This window comes from Phalacrocorax aristotelis, chromosome 3 (genome assembly GCF_949628215.1).
Source record: "Phalacrocorax aristotelis chromosome 3, bGulAri2.1, whole genome shotgun sequence".
Taxonomy (NCBI): Eukaryota; Metazoa; Chordata; class Aves; order Suliformes; family Phalacrocoracidae; genus Phalacrocorax; species Phalacrocorax aristotelis.
The window spans coordinates 6,768,607-6,787,322 of NC_134278.1; the positions used below are offsets into that span (position 1 = coordinate 6,768,607).

Below are 18,716 nucleotides of genomic sequence, written 5' to 3' on the forward strand. Positions count from 1 at the left end.
TGAAAAGAGGATTTTTTTTTTTTTAGGGTTTACAAAAATATACTCTGTCCCACACATGCATCTGTAGCTTAGTCTAGCCACATCCAGTCATTTAGTTTCTTGTAAGACATTTTAACACCATAAAGTTTTGAGGAGGTAGTTGAAAAGAAGGGGACAGCAGCCCAGAGAAACAGTTCACAAAGGGATTTTGTTACTTGGAGGCAGAACGGAAGCCGGTGGGAGGTGCTTTCAGGGAAGTAGATGAGCTTTCAAGATTAATTCACCTAAGGTTTCAATGACGCTAGCACCTGCTTGGTAAAAGCTTTGTCGCAAAGTCCTCCTCTTCCTGACCATCACTTGGTTTCATCCGACGTCTTGTGTCAGCTTCTGCTCTCAAAGTCCCTAAGTCATCCTACTACACCATAAGAAGTCAAAGCCCTCTGTTCTCACCTTGGTCTTCCACTGATTGTTCTTTTCTCTATCCATTCTCCCTCCATCCTAAACTTCTCTGCCTCTGCCACCTCCTCCAGAAGAAGGCCTGCTACAGCCTACCTCTTTGCTCCAGCCTCCACAAGACCTTTCTCCATTCTTGGTCTTGCACCACAGGCGCTTCTGACGGAAGAAAAAACCAAACAAAAGCCCTATCATCATACTGACTTCCCTCCTCTGAAACCCTGTGCTCCCCTTCCTTATTTCAGCCACCTTTTTGAATAACCAACTGCTTTCCTCCCTCAGGTTAAAACCACAGCTCAGAGGACTTCCACCTATGACCTGCTCCTTAAAGATACTTGCATCTCTTAAATAAACGTTCCTCTTTGAGGGAAAAGGGTCATTTCTGACAGTGAGTTGGTTTTGGGTTTGGGGATTTTTTTAAGCAGCACTAGCAAATGAAACAGTAATCTCCCCTCCCCCCAAAAAAACCCAAAAAATTAAAAACCCCAAAACTAACCGCCCCCCCCAAACCAAAAAGCCAAAAGGACCCGTACCAAACCAACAGCTACAGAGAAATGGTGATTAAAAAAAATTGCTCAGTATAGTCCTAATTATTTAGACAATTAAAAAGTTTGTATTCTTATCAGTTTAGTTATTGGTTTTCTCTGAGAAACACAGAAAAGCAACCAAAACTGAATGAACCTTGTCATCAGGCAAGAGAATACGATGAAACTTGAGGTTGGTAAACTTGGAGTAAGACATACAGCAAATGAAACAATTTTTTTCTTATCTCCTCCATAAATCGAATTCCATTTCTTGAGAGGATTAGCAGTTCTTTTACCATGACATGTCCATCTGCCTGCACACCAGCACATCTGACCTACGTGAATAACAGGATGTGCTGGTTTTGGCTGAGAAGGGGTTAATTCTCCTCACTGTGGGGGTCAGCTACCTTTCCAGCTTCCCGCGCTCTGCCGCGTGGCGTGGCAGGGGGGGCTGGGAGGGGCAGGGCCATGGTGGGGGCGGCTGACCCCGATTGGCCAATGGCAGGTTCATTCCATACCATGTGACACCATGACCAGTATATTGAGGGGGGGCAGTGGCAGCACGCAGGCGGCGCGGCGTCGGGTCGGCGGGTGGCGAGCGGCTGCGGCGCGTGCGGTTTGTTCCGGCGGTTCGTTCCCCCTCTCCCCTCCCCTCCCTTCCCCCCTCCCCCGGGGCTTTGCGCCTCTCGTTGTTCTCCTTCACATTGCATTTCTACTGTTGTTTCTTTTAATTTTCATTATTAAACTGTTCTTATCCCAACCCACGAGCGTTACCCTTCTGATTCTCTCCCCCATCTACCGGTGGGGGAGTGAGCGAGCGACTGTGTGGGGCTGAGCTGCCGCTAAACCACGACAGTCTTTTTGGCGCCCAGCGTGGGGCACGAGGGTTGGAGATAACAACAGCTGCTGGTCACAGCACCATGTTGTCCTTTTTGCAGTGGGTGTTAAAAATCGGTGTTGGTTGTTTGAGTCTGCTGTGTTCTGCTGTGATTAGTAATGTTTTGCCTACGAGATTTGTTATACAAACACTCGTTTTCAGCTTTACCTGGTATTTGGGGTTTTTGCTGAAACCGTTACTGTACTTCGGATACCACCTTGTTGAGGCAATTAGCAATTATACCTCCTCCTCTGAGAGATTTTATATGGAGGAAATACAGAATAATACCTTTGCAACTTTGTTCTATGATGTCTGTGCCTTTGTTACAACAACGTTTTTGTATCTTGAACATCCTTGGGTGGTTAAGGTGCAGTCATTGTTAGTTTTTGGGCATGTTGTTTTGGTTTTGACTAAGCAACTTAAGAATATCACCCAGAAATCTGCCCCGAGGCTTGATAGTTACGAGTGGCAGGGCATGTGGGATAGCATGGGCAAATACCTAGGGCAGTGGGCACCCCCAGTGTTTTGGAGTTTCACCCCCGAGCAAGTGCAGAATCCTAAAAAACTAGTAGAATATTTGGAGAAAGTATGTTGTTACGCTGGGAACTCCAGAGAGACACAGATAACTGCAACGTGCTGGGGTCTGGCCCATGCATACCGAGCCCTGCTCAACAGTATTCAGTGCCCCCAGGGGGAAGAGAATGTCTCTGGATTGAAATGCAAAGTGACTGGCACTGTAGACAATCCAGCCCTGACAACAGGCACTGCAGCCACTCAAACCCCCACAACAAGTACCGGAGCTAGCTCAGAAAATAAACCCGTACCAGTATCAGTTGCCCCCATACATAAGACGAAATATTGGAAGCGGACATCAACTCGTTTAGAACGGGATGATGAAGAACCAGGGCCATCGCGGGGAGAGGAGGGAGAAGTAATAAATGAAATAGAGACCACCCGATCCCTGTCCTTAAGCGAGTTGCGAGATATGCGAAAAGATTATAGCCGTCGTTCAGGTGAGCACATTGCCACCTGGCTGCTCCGATGCTGGGATAATGGGGCCAGTAGCCTGGAACTAGAGGGAAAAGAAGCCAAACAACTGGGATCCCTTTCTGGGGAAGGGGGCGTTGACAAAGCAATTGGAAAAAAACCACAAGCCCTCAGCCTCTGGAGGCGACTCCTGTCTGGAGTGAAGGAAAGGTATCCCTTTAAAGAAGATGTTACATATCGCCCAGGAAAATGGACAACTATGGAGAAAGGCATCCAGTATCTCAGGGAATTAGCTGTGTTTGAGGTGATTTATGGTGACCTGGATGATCAACGGTCATCCAAAGATCCAGATGAAGCCGAGTGCACACGACCCATGTGGCGGAAGTTTGTACGGAGCGCACCATCTTCGCATGCAAACTCATTGGCAGTGATGTCCTGGAAAGATGACGAGACACCAACGGTGGCAGAGGTGATAGATAGGCTCCGGGATTATGACACAAATATCTCTTCCTCGCTTGTCTCTGCTGTGGAGAAACTATCCCAAGAGGTCCAGCAACTCAAAGAAGATCTGTCCTACTCCCCACCTCGACAGAGCAGTGTCTCAGCTGTTAGGAATAAGCGTCCTTTGGCTCAAAGAAGGGGATACACACCACGGGCCACCCTATGGTTCTACCTGCGTGACCACGGAGAGGACATGATGAGGTGGGATGGCAAGCCTACTTCGACCCTACAGGCACGAGTACATGAACTGCAAGGAAGAACAGTCACTCAGGGAGGCTCTTCCAGGAAAGCTGCTGCTCCAGTTTCCAGCGAGCAAGTCCCCAGACAGAGGAGTAGAAGCGCAGATTTTATTTCTAAGTGTAATAGAGGGACTCCTGATTCACATTTACAGGGAGTGAGTTGTGACTGCCATGATCAGGACTAGAGGGGCCCTGCCTCCAGCCGGGTGGAGGAAAGGGATAACCGGGCTTACTGGACTGTGTGGATCCGATGGCCTGGCACGTCCGACCCACAGGAGTATAAAGCTTTAGTGGACACCGGCGCACAGTGCACCTTAATGCCATCAAACTATATAGGGGCAGAACCCATCAGCATTGCTGGAGTGACAGGGGGATCCCAAGAGCTAACTGTATTGGAGGCCGAAGTGAGCCTAACTGGCAATGAGTGGCAGAAGCACCCCATTGTGACTGGCCCAGAGGCTCCGTGCATCCTTGGTATAGACTACCTCAGGAGAGGGTATTTCAAGGACCCAAAAGGTTACAAGTGGGCTTTTGGTGTAGCTGCCTTGGAGACGGAGGAAACTGAACAGCTGTCTACCTTGCCCGGTCTCTCAAAGGACCCTTCTGTGGTGGGGTTGCTGAAGGTCAAAGAACAACAGGTGCCAATCGCCACCACAACAGTGCACCGGCGGCAATATCGCACCAACAGAGACTCTCTGATCCCCATCCATAAACTCATTCACCAACTGAGGAGCCAAGGAGTCATCAGTAAGACCCACTCACCCTTTAACAGTCCCATATGGCCAGTCCGGAAGTCTAATGGAGAGTGGAGACTAACAGTAGACTATCGTGGCCTGAATGAAGTCACTCCACCGTTGAGTGCTGCTGTGCCAGACATGCTAGAACTTCAATACGAACTGGAGTCAAAGGCGGCCAAGTGGTATGCCACAATTGATATTGCTAATGCATTCTTCTCAATCCCTCTGGCAGCAGAGTGCAGGCCACAGTTTGCTTTCACATGGAGGGGCGTCCAGTACACCTGGAATCGACTGCCCCAGGGGTGGAAACACAGTCCTACCATTTGCCATGGACTGATTCAGACTGTACTGGAACAGGGAGAAGCTCCAGAACACCTTCAATACATTGATGACATCATTGTGTGGGGCAGCACAGCAGAAGAAGTTTTTGAGAAAGGTGAGAAAATAGTCCAAATCCTTCTGAAAGCTGGTTTTGCCATAAAACAAAGTAAGGTGAAGGGACCTGCACGAGAAATCCAGTTCTTAGGAATTAAATGGCAAGACGGTCGTCGTCAGATTCCAATGGATGTGATCAACAAAATAGCAGCCATGTCTCCACCAACTAGCAAAAAGGAAACACAAGCTTTCTTGGGCGTTGTGGGTTTTTGGAGAATGCATATTCCAAATTACAGTCTGATCGTGAGCCCTCTCTATCAAGTGACCCGGAAAAAGAATGATTTCAAATGGGGCCCTGAGCAACGACAAGCCTTTGAACAGATTAAACGAGAAATAGTCCATGCAGTAGCTCTTGGGCCAGTCCGGGCAGGACAAGATGTAAAAAATGTGCTCTACACTGCAGCCGGGGAGAATGGCCCTACCTGGAGTCTCTGGCAGAAAGCACCTGGGGAGACCCGGGGTCGACCCCTAGGGTTTTGGAGTCGGGGATACAGAGGGTCTGAAGCCCGCTATACTCCAACTGAAAAAGAGATATTGGCAGCATATGAAGGGGTTCGAGCTGCTTCAGAAGTGGTTGGTACTGAAGCACAGTTGCTCCTGGCACCCCGACTGCCAGTGCTGGGCTGGATGTTCAAAGGAAACATCCCCTCTACACACCATGCAACTGATGCTACGTGGAGTAAATGGGTTGCACTGATCACCCAGCGGGCTCGAGTAGGAAACCCCAGTCGCCCAGGAATCTTGGAAGTGATTATGGACTGGCCAGAAGGCAAAGATTTTGGATTATCACCAGAGGAGGAGGTGACACGTGCTGAAGAAGCCCCACTGTATAACAAACTGCCAGCAGATGAGAAGCAATATGCCCTGTTCACTGATGGGTCCTGTCGCCTTGTGGGAAAGCACCGGAGATGGAAGGCTGCTGTATGGAGTCCTACACGACAAGTAGCAGAAACTGCTGAAGGAGAAGGTGAATCGAGCCAGTTTGCAGAGGTAAAGGCCATCCAGCTGGCCTTAGACATCGCTGAACGGGAAAAGTGGCCAGTGCTCTATCTCTATACTGACTCCTGGATGGTGGCAAATGCCCTGTGGGGCTGGCTGCAGCAATGGAAGCAAAGCAACTGGCAGCGCAGAGGCAAACCCATCTGGGCTGCCACATTGTGGCAAGATATTGCTGCCCGGGTAGAGAAACTGGTTGTAAAGGTACGGCATGTGGATGCTCACGTCCCCAAGAGTCGGGCCACTGAAGAACATCGAAACAACCAGCAGGTAGATCGGGCTGCCAAGATTGAAGTGGCTGAGGTGGATCTGGACTGGCAGCATAAGGGTGAACTATTTCTAGCTCGGTGGGCCCATGACACCTCAGGCCATCAAGGGAGAGATGCAACATACAGGTGGGCTCGTGATCGAGGGGTGGACTTGACCATGGGTATTATTGCACAGGTTATCCACGAATGTGACACATGCGCTGCAATCAAGCAAGCGAAGCGGGTAAAGCCTCTGTGGTATGGGGGACGATGGCTGAAATATAAATATGGGGAGGCCTGGCAAATTGACTATATCACACTCCCACAGACCCGCCAAGGCAAGCGCCATGTGCTTACAATGGTAGAAACAACGACTGGCTGGCTGGAAACATATCCTGTCCCCCACGCCACTGCCCGGAACACTATCCTGGGTCTTGAGAAACAAGTCCTGTGGCGACATGGCACCCCAGAGAGGATTGAGTCAGACAATGGGACTCATTTCCGAAATAGCCTCATAGACACCTGGGCCAAAGAGCACGGCATTGAGTGGGTGTATCACATCCCCTATCACGCACCAGCCTCTGGGAAAATTGAAAGGTACAATGGACTGTTAAAAACCACACTGAGAGCAATGGGGGGTGGGACATTCAAGCACTGGGATACACATTTAGCAAAAGCCACGTGGTTAGTCAACACGAGGGGATCTGCCAACCGAGCTGGCCCTGCCCAGTCAGAAATCCTACATACTGTGGAAGGGGATAGAGTCCCTGTAGTGCACACAAAAAGTATGCTGGGCAAAACAGTCTGGGTTCTTCCTGCCTCTGGCAAAGGCAAACCCATTCGTGGGATTGTTTTTGCTCGAGGACCTGGGTGCACTTGGTGGGTGATGCGGGAGGATGGAGAAATCCGATGTGTGCCTCAAGGGGATTTGATTTTGGGTGAAAACAGTCAATGAACTGAATGGCACAATGTGAACTGCTATATAATATTGTGTGTCACCTCTGCGTTGTATCAATGATATCAGAGTACGAGCCTCCCAACCCATGGAAGGTCAACTATGAAACAAGCCGTGCAGCAGTGATGGAACGATGACTGACTCGGTATGCAGCAACCCAACGCCACACACCATCTCTCCCACCCGGAAAGACTGATACAACAGATGGAGCCCAGAGTCATGGACTGCGTGAACTCAATGGACATTTTAATGGACATTTTACAGGGAAGATCCATGAACTAAGGGAATGATGTCTGTGTATTATGTTAAAGGATGGGAAGGGGAGGGGTGGTGGTTGGTACGGTTGTATTGCATCATATGGGACCTGGGCATGGTGTAAGTGGTATGGAATAAGGGGTGGAGAATGTGCTGGTTTTGGCTGAGAAGGGGTTAATTCTCCTCACTGTGGGGGTCAGCTACCTTTCCAGCTTCCCGCGCTCTGCCGCGTGGCGTGGCAGGGGGGGCTGGGAGGGGCAGGGCCATGGTGGGGGCGGCTGACCCCGATTGGCCAATGGCAGGTTCATTCCATACCATGTGACACCATGACCAGTATATTGAGGGGGGGCAGTGGCAGCACGCAGGCGGCGCGGCGTCGGGTCGGCGGGTTGCGAGCGGCTGCGGCGCGTGCGGTTTGTTCCGGCGGTTCGTTCCCCCTCTCCCCTCCCCTCCCTTCCCCCCTCCCCCGGGGCTTTGCGCCTCTCGTTGTTCTCCTTCACATTGCATTTCTACTGTTGTTTCTTTTAATTTTCATTATTAAACTGTTCTTATCCCAACCCACGAGCGTTACCCTTCTGATTCTCTCCCCCATCTACCGGTGGGGGAGTGAGCGAGCGACTGTGTGGGGCTGAGCTGCCGCTAAACCACGACACAGGACAAATGCAGTTTCTGCAAGGTTACCACTTCTCTGGCCGTGTCATGGGTATAACACAGCAGAAGTCATGTTGCATGATTCAGCTATCTGAACGTCTCCATCTTTCAGCCAACCCATCAAGATTACTCATTGCACTAGATGAAGCACAGATACTTCCGCAAGTGAGGAACTGAGCTGAGGAAATTGGAGCGTACAGCTGCCTGCTGATACTGCTCTGAGCACAACAGGTTCATTGTGTTTCTCAGGTCAGTGACTATTATTTCAACAGATAGGACAGTATTGCAAAACTAGAGGCTCTCCCATGCTGCAGTACATTTCTCCTGCTAAATATGAAGCCATCCTGCAAGATAAAGTCCGTCTCTCCTTCCAGACGCTGCCAGAATCCCAGGCATATTCTGAAAGGTAGCAAGTTTGCATTTTCCCTCCCTGGAGAAAACTGTAAGGCTTAAGTAATTGGGCTTGCACTTAAAGCAAGGTTTATGGTTGGACTTGATGATTCTGTAAGTTTGAGCTAATTGCAAAAAAAAAAAAAAAACCAACCCCAAAACAGCTAGCAAGTAAGCAAAGCTCCTTGCCCTCTGGAAAGCATCTAGAGGTCAAACAGCATTTGAGATGGACATCTATAGAATCCAATTACTGAAAACAAGGATTATTAATTATACCAGATCTGATACATTCCAAGCCAGCTTCCTAATCAGAAAACTTATTTCCTGGTTCCTTAGCTCCCCATCTGCAAATGAAAATACTCAGAGCTTTTTATCCATAACGCCACTTTGAAGTTTTTCAGTAACTCCAGGAGTGCAGAAGAATCACACACTGCCATGGAGATGTAAACAGCAGCTCACAGCCACTGCAGCACCCGGCTCTGCACAGGCCCATCTATCTGGTTTCCTACTGTGCAGTTTGCAGAGTGGACACCCTGCAAGGACAGTGGGGCTGTTTATGCCATCAGAGCTGCTGCAACCAAAGGCTTCTCCTTGCCTCAGCACTAACAGAAACTCCAAATGAGGGCAGTTAAATGCATCACAAGAACACTGATGTTGTGAGAAGGTGATCTGTGCTTTCAGGAATTAACATGAACAAGAAATCAACCTGAATTCTAGATGGAAAGCAGAGGCTGGAGCTGAATTTGGTAGTTGCATGTTCATTTTAGAAGCACTGTCAATGAGGGGGGGGGAAAAATGGAGATGCTTACTATCTGGCCAGAAAAAATTAAATGTATAATATCATATATGGCAGTTAGTGCAGAGAGCAGCTAAGCTGTCATGCCTCAAGTAGGAGCAACTGAGGCTCATCTGTATGATCTTTACCAAACAAGACTCAAGACTCAACACTAGGAAGTCAATAAGTACAGTTACTTTAAGGAGGGTTAGACAGTACAGTCTCAGAAGTCTCCCACAGGAAAAATTTTAATTCTGTTGGCATTTAGAAGGAGAAGGTGCTTATTGACACTTAACCGTATTAATGGGGGAAATTTTCAGAAGAAGCCCTTGCACGCAGTCATGGCACCACTATGAAAACGTGGATGGAAAACACAAAATCCTGCAGCAACAGAGAACTGACTAAAAGCTTAGCTTCGCTGTTTTCTGGACCTTGGCAGCTTGTGTGTTAGCCAAGTGTTTGATAAACTGTGGTACTCTTGTTAGCATCTCTTCACCAAAGAAGAATTTGCTGCTCAAGACCACACTGTCATGGTTGTTTGCATTCTAGCATATGACTAGATAATATCTTTCAAAGCAAATATGCTGTTCAGCACATGAACGATTAAAACTAAGTAGATTATTTAATGCCTTTGGCAAATCACCCCTAGAATATATTAAAGGAAGAACTACAACCATAAAGCATATCTATTAATGCATGTGAAAAAATTAAGGAGATACATACAACAAGGTTGGTGCAGACCTCTGCCTCAAAACCTGCAACTTCTCTCACTACCAAAGCTTAGATCATGCTAAGAAGCACCAAATGGTATCAGGAAAGCTTGAGACAAAACAGTGCACATGCACAGTACCTTCAGAGAAGAATGAGACTAGATCACTGAAAACAATGTGACCCTGAAAAAAGTTTTTTGAGAAAAACAGAATGAATTTTGGTACTTCACCTCTCCAGGTTCTTCTGGGAACTCTAAGCAAGGTAATTATTCAATGAAAAAATCAGCATCACACTTGCACCTGTATTAAAAATACCTCAGTCTATAGCTGAATTGATTAACTCTTCAAATCTGCTAAAGAAAGTAGTCATCTCTTCATTGTTCCTCACATATGCCCGGCCATTTATCAGTATAATTGCAAGGTCCATCTTACCTCATTACCTGCCTTAGATTAACGCTGCACCTTCTAACAACACATTCTAGCTGTTATTTATTTTCTTTTGACCACAAATTGCTCATTGTCTAATTATCCTCATGAAATGGAAATAGCTTTATGTGAATTCCGACAGAAAGGAGGATTAAAAAGAATATAAAAACCTCTGACTCATTCTGCTGTTCACTCTTTCAATATTACCAGAGTGAAGAAGGGTAAGCAGAATGCATGTCATGTTCACAGGTGTATGATCACCTGCAGCTGTCACTGACCTGCAGTGTAACAGCTTGACTTCCTCTGAGTCAAGCAAAAAGCAAATACAAATAATTGAAGGTAAGCCTAAGGAGCACATCACAACCCTCACAAGTCTTACTATTGTATCATTTCTTCTTTAGAAACTCCTTCAGGGTTCAATCGCCTTCACACCGGGGCTGATAGAAGGACAAAGACAAAGCCTAAACTATTTCAGCACTCAAGTTACCAGCAGTGCCTCAGTCTGCAGCAGCACTGGGCGTGTGAGCCCCAGGTTGGCTGGCTTAGAGCCTCTCAGCGCTGAGACTGAAGCCATGCAGCAGGGTTAGTGTGCTGGAAGCAGCTCTACAGCTTCCGGGACATTTTTAAGAACAGAGAGAACAACGCTACCATTAAATTAAAATTGGAAATTATCTCTTTGGAGATGTGTCTCCTTATTTAGGTACTAAATATTTCTGTTGCTCTTGAAATGTTTTCATTTTTACAACATAGCAACTAGCACTTTATCGAACTCAAAAAGTAGATTACCTCTTAAGAAAGGTAAGAAAAAACTCTTAAAGAAAATCTCTGTAAGAAAACCTCTTAAAACAAAGGTGACATACTTTGTCTAACTCCCTTATTTTCATATAATAATAGAATGGTTTAGATTGGAAGGTACCTTTAGAGGTCATCCAGTCCAACCCCCCTGCAGCAAGCAGGGACATCTTCAACTAGACCAGGTTGCTCAGAGCCCCGTCCAGCCTGACCTTGAATGTCTCCATGGGTGGGGCCTCCACAACCTCTCTGGGCAACCTCGGCCAGGGTTTCACCACCCTCATTGTAAAAAAACTTTTTCCTTATATCCAGTCTAAATCTACCCTCCTTTAGTTTAAAACCATCACCCCTTATCCTGTCACAACAGGCCTTGCTAAAGAGGTTGCCCCCATCTGTCCTATAGTCTCCCTGTGTTGACAGAGGCCACAATAAGGTCTCCCTGCAGCCTTCTCTTCTTAAAATCCCTCACCCTGATGCCCACGCCTCTGCCCTGGTGCCCCTGTACCAGATAGTTCTTTCTACCAGAAGAAGTTATAAAGCAGTCCTTTCAAGCTATCAGGGTATTTTTGACAGTCATACTGTCATTCGGTCTCCTCCTTATAGCCCCAGCCTGTGCAGTCTTATGACTATGCAACAGTCTCTTCCCACAAATCAAGCTCACGTGGCTAAGGAGAAGAATATGAAAAAAGAAACCCTGAAACTCTCCCAACAAGTCATGACTCCTCCCATCAGGCAGCTGGCAGTATCCAGAGGGGCAGCAACAGTCCTCCCTTCTGCTACAGCTTTCTTCACTTGACTCTTAATCTTAGAGCCCTTAAACTTCACATCTCTGTGAACGAGCCAGTTTTACAAACAGAGAATTGAAGCAGGGAGAAAAAAAAACCCACAGGAGCCTAGAATACTTTTCTAGACCTCAGAAGTTTAGCAAAGATGTTAGACTGCTAAACCTCTCAAAGGCAACTGCAGGGCAATGACTGATCTCCAAACCATCCATCCCACACAACTAGTGTTAGCAGTGCGCTCACTGGAGCATTTGAACCAAATAATGAGTTTACAGATTGACAGATATCCTGCTCCAATAAGAATTAATCCCCCACAGCAATACGGTCAAAACAGTGAAACTATTTCTACTGTTTCCCTTTGCTGCCCGGCTCATGTCCACATTGTTTTTTCCCTGCATTAAGATAATGGTCCTATCCACATTACATTACTGTCTTCAGATACAAATTCAATCAGTCTGGATCATTAATATTTCTTCCGTTACAGTAGTGCCTCGTTGTCCCAATGATACCTCACTGCCTAGCAGAACAGTGCGTGTGAACATAACTGAAGAGAGAACATGAAGAATTAATAAGAATATCTTGCTTAGAGTTAGAAGTATGAATTTAAATTCTCTTCCACTGTTTCAGTGATGCCTGGAATTTCTCTATTAGAAATAAAAAAAAATATTCATTAGCTAATTGCTTATGTAACAAACATCATTACAGAAAATTATCATCTAGAGGCACCAAAAGAAGAATTTTAATTATCCAGGTGAACTTCAAAGCAGAACTGCTCTTCGTGGTTTCTGTGGTTGCCTTCTCAGCTTTACTAGTTCCTGATACACAGGCACTGTACGGTTTGTAGCATGTTGATTAGCCTGACCCAATTTTTGGTTTATAAAGGACAATTCAAAGCAGCAGCTGATCAAAACCAAAAGGCCTGTTGGATGGGTTCATGGATGGTAAACCAATAGTGTCAGTGCTGTGGGCCAACTGCCAGTTTCAGGGCACCCGTACAAGCCTCTGTTTGTTGAAAGGATGAACCACTCCAAATGCTGAAACTAAAAAGCTTCGCCTTCAGTACTAAGTAATTGCTCTCCTGTTCCAGAAGCCAAATGGAAAAAAAAAAAGTATTTCCGAGCCTGCCTGCCAGATGCTAAGAGCATAATGCCTACAGAATAAGGTCACTTTGATAGGTGGAAAAGCAGCAGTACACTAAGCAGCTCACTCCACTCCAAGCCCTGTGCCCAGCAGCAGAAGTTGCCTCCCTGCATAAGAATTGCCCAGCGCTGAAGGGCGCAGCTCTTAAGATGCAGTAACTTCAAGGAGTCACCATTGCCACCTGCTGCGAGAGCTCCTGCTCTACAGCCCAAATGCATACCCAGCTCTGCAGGCCTGGCCAAACGGGCAGCTCCTGAACCCCCTCCTCTTTAGCCTGCTGGCAGCCTCCCAGGTGCATCCAACCCACATGCTGCAGGCGGGACAATGAGAGCTCAGTACAGCCAGCATCCTTCTCCACAGCCTCACCGCATTTCTAACCCAAAATTGAAATAAAGTAAGCTATGCTGCAAGCATACCCTAAAACCTTAAACACAATCCTTGCTGACATTAGAGAACTATGTCTACAGGACTAATGGTTCATTTTAACAAATCTTATCGGGCACCACACATATGAGATCTTTAATAAATCTGTTCTACCACTGAAGGAACATTCCCTTCACACAGCCAGAAGGTTCCCTACAGAAAAAAGAAAAAACACCTTTCCCCTCCAACAAAAGCTCTATAGCAGAAGAAAACTGAAAGGCCAATAGCCTAGACTTCAGTTTTCAATACTACTTGTGCCTTCCAGTTGACCAGCAGAAGGGCTGGGCGGAGGGGTGCGCACAGGAGAACAGGGGAGGGGGAGAAGGCAGGATTTCTGTGCTTGCTTTTGCTCTTTTAATTCAGCTTCCACACCCGCCTCTTCGCAGAAACAAAATTATCCTTCCTTTTTAACCGTAAAGCTTCATGTTCCCATCGTCCTATCAGAGTCAACATAAACATTTTTATGTTGACAGTGGCCATACTGTCAACAAAAAAACCCCACCTTGAAGACATTTTGCAGACAAAAGAAATATTTTTTCTTTTTCTTCTTTGCTGCAGTTCTCCTGGGAGTGAGCAAAGAGCAGTAGGTGTCTCCACCTTTAAAATATCAGTAGCTTTGAAACTTTCAGAGAGGATGCCTACACTGCAGCCGGCTGTGCAGAGAAGGACTGGGGTCAGCACAGAGCTAGCTAGGCATGAGCACTGGAAGCAGCCTAGCTGCAGCAGCGCCGCACGCAGCCTCCGACAACTCAGTTCGTGGACAACTAAGTGAAAATTAGTCTGCAGTGAGCTGTGGGTCGCTGAGGACAGACTACTTCTAGCATCTAAGCCGGACAACTTCAAAGTAGACTTAGGGTTTCTAAGCTGCAGTGCAGTCTCCATTGTAAATATACCCAAAGTCTTTGCACTCAACGTTTTAATTCAGACATCAGGAAAAGAAGGGGAAAAAGGCAGTTTTAACCAAAGCAAACGAGGTACAGGAAGTCTGAGTAACACAAAAGGGACTACAATTCCTGTAGTATCTCTGCAACCCTTTCGTTCTCTTTTCACCCATGTTCCTGGGCCACACTTTACAGATACTGCAGCTTAAATCAGGCTAATTTTAGTCTTACCAAAGCCAATGGAAAGCCTTCTGCTGACTTTATGGAAGCCACAATTTTGCTTTTTCATTGCTCCTGTCATATGACTAAGGATACAAGAAGATCACTATAACTTTAATTTCTTGCATAGTCTTATGTTGAACATGGACCAGACACTAAGAGGCAGTTGCTCCAGGTACAAGCTTGTATCAATGCAGGTATAATTCCTACACTGAAAAAGATATGTTCCTAAGTTAAAAAAAAAAAAGGAAAAAAGAAAAAAGACTAAGCAGACGAACATTTTACTACTTCAAAACACTACAAGAAACATGTCCCAATGCAGCAAAGACTGCTCACCTGAACCATTTATCTGAATTATTCACTATTTCATTTTTAAAGCCAGTATTAAACTATTAAGAAAATGCTTCTTAAATTAAGAAGAATCTCTTGCTGGCAACACAAAAGCATCTGTACAAAGTATATCTGATACCACCTGGTAACAAACTACCAGGGAAATAAAAATCATAATAACCTCTTGCAAATGAAAGGGGGTTTATTTCCAGATATTTCCACTGGCTTCAATGTTTGACTCAGAATTAAACAGAGCAGGGGTTCCAAATTGGACCTCCTATTTGTAAATCCTCTTTTTCCCCATTCCATTCTTTCAATACTAAGAACAGTCAGACTAGAAACTAATGTTGTCTGTATCTTTGTCCTTTAAATAAGCTGCCGAATATCACTGTAGCATGTCTATGAGCTCTTTCAGATAACCTGTGAAAAGCATACTTTAAATTCCTCTTTCAAACTTAATTTGCAGTGATTTTCTTGCAGTAATATGAGAATAAATGGAAAAGACAATTTATTTCAACAGAAGGCAATTATACACAATGACTTTTTAACAGTATTTGTCTAATTAAAAGACTATGAGGCCAGCTTATCAAGCCTTAGATTTAAGTATTGGTTTTGAGGTATTCATACGATATACAAGATGCACAACTTTTTCTATTCTGCTATATTGCAGATGCACCAAAATACTTGCTACAAACTTTTAACCCTTCACAACAAAAATTTATACTTGTATACATGATTTGGATGTGAAAAAAGAAACAGCTACTGTTCAACTGAGTAAAAATGTCTGAAGATTATCAGCATCAATAAACAACATTTATGGCAAGGCTGTTCTAAAAAGTGACACCGGACTAAAAATATCTCGACAAAATTAACAATGAATGATTTGTTATGAATATGAAACATGCGTATGCACAGATGTCAGTTATATAACCCATTTCTTATATCATTAAAGAATAAATACCAGCCTATTCTTTCAGCTTATCAAAACACAGTAAAAAGCAGGCACATTTCTCTCCCCTAATTAACAGGTTTTTTTAACTGCGTGTCTTTCACTACTGCAGCAGAACCTCATCTACCTCCGTATTCTGAATTGCTACGTACAAATGCCTATTGCTCCCCAAAGGCTTTTCTAAGAAGCATCTGTAACAAAAGAATCGTAGGTGCATACCTTAACCTCTTGGTTGGCAAAAATCTCCACATCAACCCCACAGGCAACCAGAGTGGAGACATCACAGTCCATGCTCCGGGCTGGCATCCCCCCCTTTTGTACACAGAGTTAGGCAACCTCAGAGCGACACACGATTGGAAGGGAAGAAAAAAAAAAAATCTTCAGTTCAGTATTGCAGCTGAACAGTCCAAAATGCTGTTTCAATGCTGACAGTAACTGCAAGCTTCCGACACAAGCTCTTTGCACTTAACTGAGTTGCTCCTTGCCTTTCCCTCGTACACCCACCAACTGAGCAGGCACAGCATAGTAACAGCGCTATTCCATCTCTCACGGCAATGACATCACCACAAAGACTGACATAAGCTAAATCTATTTTTTCAACCCTTTTATCTCTAGGCAGCACAGTGGATCAAATTGAACATGATTATGTGCTAAATCTGAACTCGGACTAAATCAATTCAAGCAGCGTTCACTGGCAACTGAGTCATAGCTGTTGTTTCAGCTGAGCGCTTATGTTGGCAAAAAAAGATCGCCTGACACTGAAAGCTCCGCTCTGAGTGTAAATCAACCCAGCATTTAAAGCCACTAAGCTCAGGGTAATGTTCGCTACTTTGTTATACTTTAAAATCTACAGCAGATGACTAATGAAAAAAAAAAAAAAACCAAACCAGCAAAACCCGCAGTGTTCTGCTTTTAATAGCTCAAAGTCTTTTTTAATAAAGTGTGCTATATAACCCCACCCATGAGATTAGAGAACATCTAGTCCTGTTATCAGGAGTGATCAACCTGTTGCAAATTTGACCCCAGTCCTTAGACAAGTTGCACTATGATGCATCTTTCTGTGTGTGATTTGGAAGTCAATGCCCCTTCAAAGAACAGAACACTTGCCTTGAAATTAGGACTTCACACTAGGCAACCTTTACACCGTCTGGCCTTAGGGTTACTGCTTCACAAGTGTAACTATTCAACTGAAAGACACAGATTTAGAGTAAAGTGAGGAAGTTTTACACCTGCTGACTCAGTGGCCTCTTTATTCTTTGCAAGTTTATTTTTTAATGATAGAAATAAAAAAAATATACAAATTTGGGACTTCTGACGTTGATCTTTATCCCAAACTGGCATCATTATTTTGTCTCTAATATTTCATTCTTGTGATCCATAGATACCGTTTAATTGTTGAGCTCTTTACAGCGGCAACCTAATTGTTTTTGCTTCTTGAAAACAAAGACTGCCTTACAGAACTCCTCTACAGAGCATTTGAGTACTTCAGCTTACACCTTTCAATATGCATCATACTCCATTTGTTACTGCTCACTTCTCATTTGAAATCAAGACATAATCCTGCATGAGATCTTTTTTTTTCAGGGCACTCTACAATTCCTTATAGTCTTATCTAATGTAAAAAAATTTTGTTATCGGATAATTTAAAATTGATTAATATTGGCTGCTTTCTCCAGATCAGGCATCTTTTTTTTCAATCACGTTTAAAGGAAGATTCTTTCTATTTCTTCCAAAACAATTCTTAACTCTGGCTCTCGATGGTCTGGCTAATTCAGCAAACTCCCAAGAAAAATTAAAGCTATATTCCATGCATATTTTAAAGTATCATATTTAGAAAACACAAATTGATATAGACACATAATGCACTTCAGCATACTCGAAGAACCTACTCTTTCAGTAGGCTCTCCAGATCACCAACTGCTACTAATCACAGCTTTTGTCCTAGCACGCGAGCAGGAAAGCCGCGCTCTCGTTGGTGGGTGCTAAGCCGGACGATTTATGGATCACGTATACACCTTAAAGCTTCACCTCAAAGTTAAAGGCTAGACAATATATGGAATATTAATACTTACTAATACAAGCAGATTTTTTTTTTCCCCAAGTAAAACAGTCGGTGCTGAGGACCTGACATCAACAGTACATGTATTTCAAGAGGGATTATTTTAGGCTCTCTCTAATGTGCCCTGCGGACTGAAGGGAACCCACATGCAAAGCGCTCTGCAGTGTGAGCCAAAGCACAGAGGGTGGAAGACCATCTCAGAAGAAAAGGACCTGAACTAGAATGCTAATGTAAGTGCATCCAGAAGTAAATAACTCTCTTGTCATCCCCTGCCAGTTTACACTGGGCTTAAGGCCACGGCACTAATTCTGAGAATGGAGAGGAAGTACAGAGTTTTGAACAGTCATTCAGAAGTTTCTCAGTTCTCAATTCATGTCAAGTTTTGTCCGTACTAACAATCACGCATGGAATTAAACGGGCACTACTCACTGTGTGTGAGTATTTCAGGGGAGTGAATTTAAGAGCAACTGAGACCCACTTCTATATCTAGGCTGAGTATGGAAATAGCAAGGTTTTACAGTTACGTGTATAGCCAGAAAACAGGCGCTTGAACTCAGAGTAATACTGATCAAACCTAACTCGGAGTGGCATTGTTCCTTCACGAGCACCAGTGTAATCCTGTAGCACCACTAGGCCTTCTGATGATTAACACCTGATGATCATGTCTTACACATGAATCAGCAATCCTCTTCAAAAAGACAAAAAGTTTCCAAAATCAGAAGAAAAAATAAGTCCTGTTGTTCCAGCCAGGGACAATCTTGCATTCTGTATTTGTACAGTGACCGGGACAACACAGTCCTAGACTACAACCTTTATTCCTATGCGCGGAGTTTTTTTTTTCTACGGTGTTACCATAGTTATAGCTATGTCTCAGCTTGATACATATAAATAGCACCACAGATTTAAGACTTTTCAAGCTCAACTGTCAGGTCATTAAAACAACCTATGCAAAATCTTGACCCTCCTTTTGCAAGCAAACTACTACTGATTTAGCCTTAGGGAA

The 18,716-nt window shown here is 44.8% G+C and overlaps 1 protein-coding gene across 2 annotated transcripts in view; it reads right to left on the reverse strand.

The window, feature by feature from the left end:
* The window catches only part of RCAN2 (regulator of calcineurin 2), a 99,902-nt gene that overhangs the window by 35,259 nt on the left and 45,927 nt on the right, over positions 1 to 18,716 (reverse strand). Inside the window, exon 1 of one of the 2 annotated variants that reach the window (XM_075086640.1) lies at positions 15,874 to 16,766. The exons of the other annotated variant lie outside the window; for it this stretch is intronic. Coding sequence (XP_074942741.1) covers positions 15,874 to 15,960 — 87 coding nt within the window. The 5' untranslated portion in view covers positions 15,961 to 16,766. Of the gene's footprint in view, positions 1 to 15,873; positions 16,767 to 18,716 lie in introns of those variants that run through there. 2 annotated transcript variants of the gene reach the window in all.